The 11,228-nt window shown below is 33.0% G+C and overlaps 1 protein-coding gene across 1 annotated transcript; it reads right to left on the bottom strand.

Annotated features, from left to right (window-relative positions):
* Positions 1-9,680: 9,680 nt before the first annotated feature.
* Positions 9,681-10,310, bottom strand: LOC108459020 (uncharacterized). Its single transcript, XM_017758393.1, has one exon. The coding sequence runs from the start codon at positions 10,308-10,310 to the stop codon at positions 9,681-9,683; it is 630 nt and encodes a 209-aa protein (XP_017613882.1).
* Between the last annotated feature and the right edge of the window lie 918 nt (positions 10,311-11,228).

Raw genomic sequence — 11,228 nt, 5'->3', positions numbered from 1 at the left:
TTTTCCCAAATTTATTCATCAAAGCAAGTAAAAATTGGCATAAGGATTGGGTAATATTTATGAAGAGATGGTAAGATGGCTTATGATGTAGGTAAATCAAATACAAAGGCCATATAGCTCAAAATACGGTTTCAAAGGACAATTATAAATAAGGTAAGCTTAAAAGGCTCAAACGATCCAAACAAAACCTGCCTAAATCATTTTCAAATTCTTATGCTTACTAGGATTTCACCTCAAGAAAGTTACTAGGACAATTCTAAAGACTTAAACCTTCCTGCATGCCTAATTTCTAAGGAAAAGTAAATTTCATGGCTAACATACATAAGACCTAGAAAACACAACAATGTCATGATTAAGCTAACATACTTTCAAAACACTTCAATAGAATAAAAAAATATACTTTCATATGAGCTAACTTGTTAACTAAAATTTTCTCTGAGCATTAATTTATTTCAATATGCTTATGTGTGAAAATTGATTTTTTTTAAAAGTCATGCCAGATTGGCCTTTAATCCCTTTAAAAAGAAGTAATGTCCTCATTGAAAATTAACAAAATAACGAATGAGAACTGTACACCAGGTAGGATTTCAAGCAAGAGAGGTGAGTCATTAAGACTGCTTAAGTATAAGTCTTTCTTTGAAAAATCCAATCCTAGACATGTACATTCGTATTACCACACTACTTTGCTCTTTACTAGAGAACAAAATTAATGAAAAGACATCGACTTAATTTATTCATTACTTGTAATTTGTTCAATTTTATTTTGCGAAAGAAAAATACTACCAAAGTAAATATAAAAATAAAAATGTCTTAAATGAAATATTAAGAAACATAAATTCCCCCATTTTATTAACTTGTACCATCCCCTTTGTCTTATTCCTTCCCCTTCTTGCTTGAATTCCGAAACTCTTCTTGCCTTGAATCTTGCTCCCATGACTCAAAAACATGATCTGGAAACTCAGGAATGATAGTAGGCTGATTATTAGAGAAATTCTTAACAACATTCCTTATGGAGTCATATCTTATTTTTGCATATTTTGAAGAAACCTGTTGTTGGTTATGCATAAAATTCCATATATCTATCAAAGTTGAAAATTTTGACTTAGCATTGATATTCGAAGGAGTAGTCATCAAAATGGTCAACTCAGGATTAGCAGTTGTCTCAACTGGTTCAACAACATTTGGTTCCATTCTTGGTTCTGGGCTGTTCAATTCACTTTCAGATTCTGTTTTTCTGGTTCATTTACTGAGTCAGCATGAGGTTTAGAATTGGTTAACGACTCTTCAAGTTCTAGTTTGTCTAGTTCTGTAACACCCCTAACTCACCTCTATTACCATATTAGGGTTACAAAGCATTACAATGCATGTCAGATACAAATAACATCATTTAAACCTACACTTATTAATTACAAATTAATAATTCAAATGAAACAATATTCTTATCATATAAACATTTACTTGTTCTACATTGTATATGAGACCTAAAAATGACTTTGGAATCAATCAGGGATCAATTTGAATTAAAATAGAAAATATGAAAAATTTTCAAAATAGGGGTCACATGGCCATGTGACAAAGCGCAAGCCGTGTGGCTTAGGGACATGGTCGTGTGACCAACCGTATAACAGATCGTGTAACATTCAAAATACCCTCACATGGTTGTGTCGTAGGCCATGTGTTGGACTGTGTGTATATTCAAAATAAGATCACACGCTGTGTCACAGATTGTGTACCAAATTGACTTGAAACAGACGACTGTGTGAAGAGGCCGTGTGTTGAACACAGTCATGTGACAACCTGTGTCCCAAGCCGTGTGCCCTTAATTGAACCTTCGAATGCAAGTTTACCAAATTGAACTTACTTGGACCACAAGTAACTCATTTACTAGCAATTAAACCTACTTAAAACACACCTAAATAAGTGCAAAAATGTTTTAAACTTTCATCCTAAGTGTCTTCATTGACACCAAAATTTTTATACATGAACATCAAGCAATTCACTTAAAAATCGTATTCATATTCATGTCAATCAATCATCAACAATGCCTCAAAATATCAATTACCAAATCACATACCAAAGGCACCTCAAACTTATCCATTATGATTAACTACCTACCAAATTGACCATATTTCAACATCATAAGAGAAACCAAACCAAAACAATGTCAAATAACAAATGTAGCAAGCATAACCACATCCAAAATATCATCAACATCAAACATAGATTACCAATCCAAATCCATATAAGCTTAGTTACAATTTAACTAACATGTTAAGTTTAACAACTTCAAATGCTATATACATGCCGTAAAAACTAAAAACAAAGGCTACCAAAAAAGGGTTTGGATAGTGTGAGCTCTAAAGTTGATCCGTTCGACTAGTTCCACAATACGATCGCTATAGAAAACAGTAAAAGAGGTAGAGTAAGCTTATAAAGCTTAGCAAGTTTATAGGTTTTGATAGCATTAGAAAGAACATAGGTTTCCCCCCTTACTTATTGGTTAAATTGTTCCCATTTAGTTATCCTTAGCATATATTTTAGCATTTTCAATTTAGTAAATTGCATTTTATAACTCAATGAATCCTAGTCTATTTTATCCTTAATTTTGCTATCTTTTTACATTAATGTCGCTGCATAAGTTAATTCCAGATTGCGTCCAGACTTGACACCGCACCTGACAGCTGTCTAGATAATAACTAAAGTTACGTGAGCTGTCCAGTCTGGAATAACCAACCTGCATGTACAAGGACAAAATAATTCAATCATTATACATCGACAGACTCTCTGTAATTTGTTTCTATTTATATTAGTACAACACCCATCGTGCCATTCTATTCGTCTGCGGTTGTCTCTTTCTTTGAATTTACCTTTTTGCCCTGTTTTAACAACCAACAACTCTTTTTGTATGTCATAATTATTAACTATTTGCAAAGCCACATAACCATGCACCTACGTTAGTCCTCGCTTAGCATACCTTCTTCGTAAGGGAGTAAAAAAGTATGATTCATACTTGTCACTTATTATTTCTCTGCTCATCTCATCTTTCAAGAATAATTTTTCAGGTGTATTTGAGGCGATGATTGGCACAAATGGTGGAAAAGGGATTAGCAAGGGATTTTGCACTAAGTCTCTTAAATTCTAACTTTGCAGAATTTTTAATTCATTCATTTGCGGTCTTTCCATGTTTTTACACACGACTTCCTTGTATGGCTCTAGCAATGCTCGAACATTTCGTGATGCCTACAACTCAAGGCCTATGGTCATTAGTTGTGCCGCTGAATTGATCTTAGTTATATAATTAAAGGTCCTATCAATATATATATTTCAAATTCCATTTAGCACCTGGAAAATTCCTAGGCCGTCAAATCTCTGGGGTGCCTAGTTTAGAACTATGGTCATGCAAAGGATAGCCAATTCAGGTTTGTCATTTAAGACTACTAGTGTCTTTTCATTCTGCTTTGGAAATTCTTGAATCGATAGACACTCTCTTATGAGATCAGCCATAATTACCATTGTCTCCATTAGGTTGTTTGTATTATACTACTCTTGTGTTCCAACTTTATTAGCATAACTCAAAATTTCTGAGACAATGAGTTCCATGCTACTCTAAGTCATCGACTTCCTGTCCATTTCCTCCACCAGCTCTATATCTTCTCTTTCTGAAGTTTTGTTTAATCCGTCTGAATATTTTCCTGTCTACTGAAGTGGATAATGGTTTGGGGTTTCTCCTTCTTTCCAAGTATCTATGATGATATTCTTCTCTTCGCTCAATTTCGGACTTAACACCTCTTGGTACCTTTCTGATGGCATATAATCATGGTTATCATCATCTTGTGAAAGAACTAGGGTTTCTCTCTAAGTCGACTTAATTCAAGCATTAGTAATCGTTGATTCTCTTGGATCTCCCAATCTTCGTAGACTCCTTCTTTGTAAATATCTTCATCATAATTGAAGTCTTCATCAGACCATATATAATAAAAATCATCCATGATTTTGTGCTGACTGATTATTTGGTTGACAGTGTGTAGGATTCCTGAAAAAAATGTTAGATGTGTTAATTAAAAAAATAATTGTCATAACTATAACCTACAAATTTCCTAATTATTCTTTTACATGGAAAAATTAAAATTAACCTAGTGACGTTGCCTCTAAGTTAACAACGCCCACAACTTGACTGCCTTCGGACGTACTAACGTCCAGAGTGTGAATATTGCAATAAAATATGGAATGACAAGGCAATATTTGCAAGTATATGGGTCAAGTTGTAATATAGTTTTACAATGAGGTAGTTAAGTACTTCAAGGATCGTACCCAAGGGAGGCGAGTGCTAGATCTATTCTAACTTAAATACTAAAAGATCTAATTAGTACTTTAAAATAAATTATAGTACGAGAGTAAAAAAAGGGTTTTATGGAGTTTATAATAATACTAAAATAACATAAAAAAAATCAAGAGATAGAAGAGTAGAGTAAATCAAATCTCGATTCTAGGTGATTAGCTCGCTTCAGTAATCCCCATCAACTATTGCTTCGGGTTCCTTGTCAATCAGCTAGTCGCTACCCTAGCAGGATCTTCCAATCTTCCACTAACATAATGAGTTAGCAAGAACTACTTATCTTTTGACCTGACAGTCCAAACTGGCTTAGGTTGAAGGTGTTCACGAATGGGCAATACCAATTTTGCGTTAATTCCCACCTTGATGACTTCCCAGGGTTGTCAGACCCAGGGTTTGTTTCACGTTCTTCCTTTCCTAAATAGATGATCTATTGAATGACCCTATAAAATAGTTAACAGATCATACCTCCACTCGTTAATCCCCCACAGAGGGATTAGTTCCTCATGGCTTTTATAAACAACATAGAATAGATAGAAGAATTAGTCATAATGAATGAATTGAAGAGTTTAAGAAAAGCTTGATTGATATTGATAAAATTTTCGAATCCACAAAAGTTGATCACCTTCACAATTCAGATCTCTAATAACTGTAACACCCCTTAACCCTAAACTGTGGTCGAAACAGGGTTACGAGACATTACCAAACAATCGGACAATTTATGATGAATATTCAAATAATTATCGAACATATTATAATATAATCATAAATTCATATAAAACTTTTGCTAATTGACTTTTAAAAAAAAAAAACTTAACATAACCTCTTTATAAATATCTAACCTTCCCTACAATTTCAAACCAGGACCAATCCATAACCAATATTTCAACCAATGCAATTTCATGTTTAACCGTATTAAAATCATACCTATAACAATAATTTGATAATTTACTCTATGAACATTTATGTTACCATTAAAATTAAATTAGAATTTCATTCATCCATTCTAAATTTAACACCAATTTTACCATGCATATCATGTAAATTTTCATACCATTTCATTAGTTTAAACACCAAAATACCTAATACCATTCTTTACAACAAAAATTATATAGCATTTTAAAGTGATTAAAATAACACCTATATACATGCCATTTTTACCAAAAGAAGAATACATCACCGAGTTTTGTGCTAGAGTCTGGATTGCCTGAATGCTGAACTGAGACTCTGAACACCTATTGATCTGCCCATGGAAACAACCGTACGCTGAGTATTTTATACTCAGTGGTATTACTATAATTCAAATTATAAATAACCAAATAAATTTTCACATAATCAATCATATAATACATGAACACATATTACTTTAATTTTTACACTACTTTCATTCCATATCAATAACAATTCAATTTAACCAAATAACAACTAAATATCATAAACAATTAGGTATTAATAACCTTTGAAACCTTTGATTTATCCATTTCATTCTCATTTCTCAATTTCATCACATATCACTTATATGCATCAAATTTTCATTTCTGTTCAATTTTTCTTTTTCACATCGTTTATCCCTATTAACAAGATTCGAACCTTGGCGGATACACGGATCCAACCAACACACCAGAATGGCACCCAATGCCTCATCGGATAGTTCAAAGCAAGAAAGTGACACCCAATGTCTCATTGGCCTAGCCGAAGTAAAGTGGTACCCAATACCTCATCGAATCTATCCGAAGTAAAATAGTGACACCTAGTGTCTCATCGACTCGATGTTGAAGTGTCCTTAAACACTTCCAATCCTATGGCATGCCAACTATATCTGACTCAGCCAGACTAGTTAATAGGGTTTCCAAATTCACATTTCAATTCAATTTCACTTTTTCACTTTCAATCACAATTCAATTCAAAATTCACTTTTCCATTTTCAAGTCAATATTCAATTCAATTCCACACATATATTCATCATTCAATTGAATTTCTTTCAACTTAATAATAATACTTACTTTATATTTCACTTACCATACACATAAATTTAAATTCAAAAATAAATAATAACTAAATTCGAATTATAGTAATATAAACCGTAAATCTCCGGTTTAGTCCTCGATAGCTTTCTCCTTTCCTTTCGATGCCAATGCCTCAGGTTCTTTTAGCTACGAAAATAATAATAATTTGCACTGATTAATACAACATTCATTCACATTAAATACCTGAATTTCTATTAAATTTCTACCTTAATTTCAATTTGGTCCTAACTAATTCATCCATTTTTCTACCTCAATTTATACCTTATTTCTACTCAAATTTTAACTAAACTTAAACTTAACAACAAATTTTCAGCATAAAAATCATAATTTCGAATTTCTTTCAATTTAGTCCCTATTATACAAATTTTTAACTTATTCTACAATTTAATCTATCTCCACTTCTAGTTAAAATTCTATTAATTCAATCCCCAATTCACACTTTTACTCAATAAAATTTAATGTCTAAAAATCTAATATCTTCCAAAATTTCAGCACATACTTAATATTATTTTGTTCTAGTTTCATAAAAACTTAAAATTACAAGAAAAGGACTTAATTTGACTTACCAATTTAAAATTGAACCTTGAAAACCCTAAATTTATTCTTTTCTTTTCCTTTTTCTTTTCTTTCTGTTTCATCCCTATTCATTTCTATTTCCTTTCTTTTGTTTCTTTAGTTTATATATACATATAATATAATATATTCTAATTAAAACACAAAATATCTTTATTATATAATAATATAATAATATATTAAACGTAAAAATCTTAGATTTTCCTCACGATAAACTGCCTCAATTTATATTTTTGGTATAATTGCCCTTTAGGTCCTTTTTATTTTCTTTTAATCTAAATTAAAATTTTACCCTTTATTCAATTTAGTCCTTTTTCCTAATTACTATTAATTAAGCTAAATTTACTCAATTAAAACCTAATTAGACACACTACTAGACTCATAGGTATTTCTAATAATTATTTACATGTTCAGTTTACTGAGCAAAACAAAGACAAATAAACTGAACTCTAGAAAACCTAAGAAAACAAGAAAACAAAACTAATCTAAAGAAAGAATCTAGGCTCATGGAATGGTGTCCATAACTTGTGCCAAAGGAGCCTATTTATAGCCTTCAAGTGGCTGTCGTCCTTAACCTTAGGTCTATTGATGTTCTCGAGCTTTAAGTTTGATTGTGTAGAGCAATATACCCCTATTTATAACCTTCAGGTGGCTGCCGTCCTTAACCCTAGGTCACGACATGCTAAGACTTGTGTTGCGACATAGAAGTCAATATGCTCCTCTTTGGGATGTCTTTAGGGGTATGTCGCAATACCTTCAGTTTGTGTTGCAATATTGAAGTCAGTTTCATACTTTCTCCATTCTGCGCTCTACGTTGCGACATCAAACCTCTTGTGATGCAACATAGCGTCTAGTATTAGGCTAAAATGCCTTCTAATGGTCTCCTGGACACTCACGAAGTATGTTAGCTCTCTTTTAGGCCTAATTTGATTTTTAAGGTCAATAAAAGACTTAAATCGCACATTTTATTAAATATATGTCAAACTAAAGAAACTTAACTAGAATATAATGGAAATGCTAGTATTCAGGCTCCTTAAGTATGAAAGCTAGTTTAATCTGTTACACCGAGTTACGACAGATCAATTACTTCCTAGGTTTTTCAGGCATAGGGTTTTAAGCTCTTCCTTCCCTAAATAGCTGATCCGGTGAGTAACCCTACAAAACAATTAATGGATCATACCTCCATTCAGTAATCCCCCATAGAATGATTAGTTCCTCGTGGTTTTATAAACAAAATAGAATTGATGCAAATAGAAAACATGATAAATGAATTGGAATGTAGATTTTAAGAAAAACCCTGATTTGTATTAAGAATAAATCGAATCCACAGAGTTTGATCATCTCCACAAATCAGATCTCTTAAGATAAGTATGAACAATTCTAAAACCTTAAAAGAAAGCAAAGCTAAACTAAATTTAAAAGAAAAATTATAAACTAAGTAAATTGGTATCTTTTACATGTGACAAAGGAGCTTATTTATAGATCTCAAGTGGCTGTTGTCTGTAACCCTAGGTTAGTTGACATTCTTGAGCTTTAATTTTGATTGTGCAGACCAAAACGCCCCCTGACTTGTGTTAATTTTTGTCCAAAGTTAATGTCACGATAGACTAGCACCTGTGCCATGAAAGAGGAGTCAGTATACTCCTCTAGGTATATCTTCAAAGGTATGTAGTGACACCAGTAGGCTGTGTCGTGACATTGAAGGCAGTTTCGTTATTTCTCCATTCTGCTATTTTATGTTGCAATATTAAGCATTCGATGTTGCAACATAGCGACCAATATCTGTTTAATATGCCTTCTAATGGTCTCTTGCACACTTATAAATTTTATTAGCTTCCCTTTAGGTCTCATTCGGCCCCTAAGTTCAATAAAAGACTCAATTTGCACATTTGATTTGATTTAACAGAACTTACTAAAACATAATTACGTCCTAATAAAAATACTTAATTTTAAGCTCCTAAAGTGTGAAAACTAGTTTGATCTACTACACCAAATTACAATAGATCAAATATCATACTTTTCAAGAAACCACTTAAGCCATTTATTTACAAGGTGAGATCTTTCATCACTAATTATAGCTCTAGAAGTCCCAAATGTTGTACATACATGTTTATGTAGGAATCACAAGACTACCTTAGCATCATTTGTTGGGTATGCCTTAGCTTTCACCCATTTGGATACATAGTCAATAGTCAATAGCCAATAAGATGTACCTGTTTCCTTAAGAAGAAGGAAATGAGCCTAAAAAAATCAATTCCCCAAATGTCAAATAATTCTACCTCTATGATGTTCGTCAAAGTATCTCGTTCCTCTTTGATATGTTTCTAGTCCTTTGGCATCAATCGCAATTCTTCACATATGTGTATGCTTTCTCCCCCTCCTCTAAAATAATCTTGTGCATATAAAAAAGGAATGGCTTATTCCTCAGATATCAGCTAAAGTCCAATCGGTTGCCTTTTTGAACTTCTTCAAAACTTCAATCAGCTACTGTTCATGGTGTTCTATTAGTTTTGCTAAAAGAATCACAGACAATGTAGAACAATTACCTATATAAATGTATTTTAAATGAAAAGATAGTACCTTTAGTTCAAATTTGGGTGATTCTTTGATTGAAAACTTTGGTTGTGTGAATTCTTGAATTTCCAACTTCAATGGTTCAAAATGTGCTGGTCGAACATAACGCTTTGGATTGGCTTCCATCAAAGCCATATTTTCCTTACCTTGTTCATCTTCTAGTGGTTCAAACCCTAAGGTGTTTTCCAATGGTCTTCTACAGAATTGCATTCCCATTCTATAGAAACTAAGGTTTCTAGCTGCTCCATGACTGAGCATTCTTCCACTGGGTTAGGGAATTTCATAGCTTTAATAACATTAAAAGTGACCTGATCATCTTGAACTCGCATAGTGAGTTCACCTTTCTGCACGTTTATTAATATTCTCCCCGTTACTAGGAAAGGTCTCCCAAGGATGATCAAAACTTTCTTATCAGCTTCAAAATCTAAAACAATAAACTTAGTAGGAAAAATAAACTTATCTACATGTACCAAAACATTCTCGATCTTTCCTTCCAAACGTGCTAGAGACTGATCTACCAGTTGGAGTGTCATAGTTGTTGGTCTAACATCACTTATCCCCAACATATTAAAAATAAACATTGGCGTCAAGTTAATGCTTGCTCTTAGATCGTATAGAGCTTTACCATAGTAAGATTCTCCAATGTTACAAGGTACAGTAAAGTTCCCAGGGTCCTTCATTTTAAGAAGTAGCTTGTTTAGTACGAATTCACTACACTCCTTTATTAATGCTAGTCTGTAGAACTTGCCAAGCATCTTCTTCTTGGAAAGAATGTCCTTCATGAACTTGACATAGTTGGGCATATGTTCTAAAGGTTCTACTAATGGGATATTATTGTTAAGCTGCTTAAGAACATTAAAAACTTATTGAACTTCACCTCCTATTTCTGTTTCTTAAGTCTTTATGGATACAGTAGTGATGGAACCTTGGCCTGGATCGGAAAACTCTTTTGAGGTGTTGTATCTACATTAAACAAAGGTATTAGCTTATCAGAATTAACTAATTTAGCTTTTACCTCTTTAGAATTTTCAGAATTTAGCATTTGTGGTGTAGAAATTTTAATTGTCGGCTGATTTTCCTTTCTCTAGGAAGGTTCATCTACAAGCTCAACTTCCTTGGGTTCCAAAGTCCTTCTGCTTCATAAAACAACTACTTTGTAGTGTTCCTTACTCGTATTCCTTGGATTTTTTGTGTCACTCGGCAAGGTTCATTGCGGTCTATTGCAAAGTTCTGTAGCTAACTGACCCATTTGGTTTTCCAAATTTTTCATTGTTGTTGTTTGGCTCTAGACTAAGGCATCATTCTTAGCCATGTACACCGTAACAAATTCTCCAAATTATTAGATGGTTTAGCTTGTGGTGGTTTCTGAACTTGTTGATTGAACCCTAAAGGTTGATTCGATCTTTGCTGCATGTATGTGTTGTTTAATCTAACTTATTGGTTACTCTAAGAGAAGTTTGGATGGTTTCGACGTGAAGGGTTATAGAAGTTTGACTATGGTCATTGTCCAGTTCTATGCTGGTTTTCATTTCCTACATAATAAACAGACTCAAAATTTAATGGACAATTCTCAAATGAATGTTCGTCCCCACAATATACGTAGGAAATAATGCCAAATTAATTTGGTGGTTGAGCAGCAACATTGTTCAGACTGTTAGTAGGAAAATTTTTAAGCATTGAAGAAATTGAAGATACCTGAGTTGCAAGTGAAGTGAGAGTAC

Source organism: Gossypium arboreum, chromosome 1 (assembly GCF_025698485.1).
Source record: "Gossypium arboreum isolate Shixiya-1 chromosome 1, ASM2569848v2, whole genome shotgun sequence".
Lineage (NCBI taxonomy): Eukaryota > Viridiplantae > Streptophyta > Magnoliopsida > Malvales > Malvaceae > Gossypium > Gossypium arboreum.
Note: the sequence above shows the minus strand (reverse complement) of the source record. Positions and strands in the feature narration are given on the sequence as shown.

Excerpts from the sequence above, each read along its gene's own strand:
- LOC108459020 (XM_017758393.1), bottom strand. The coding sequence starts at position 10,310 with ATGCCCAACTATGTCAAGTTCATGAAGGACATTCTTTCCAAGAAGAAG.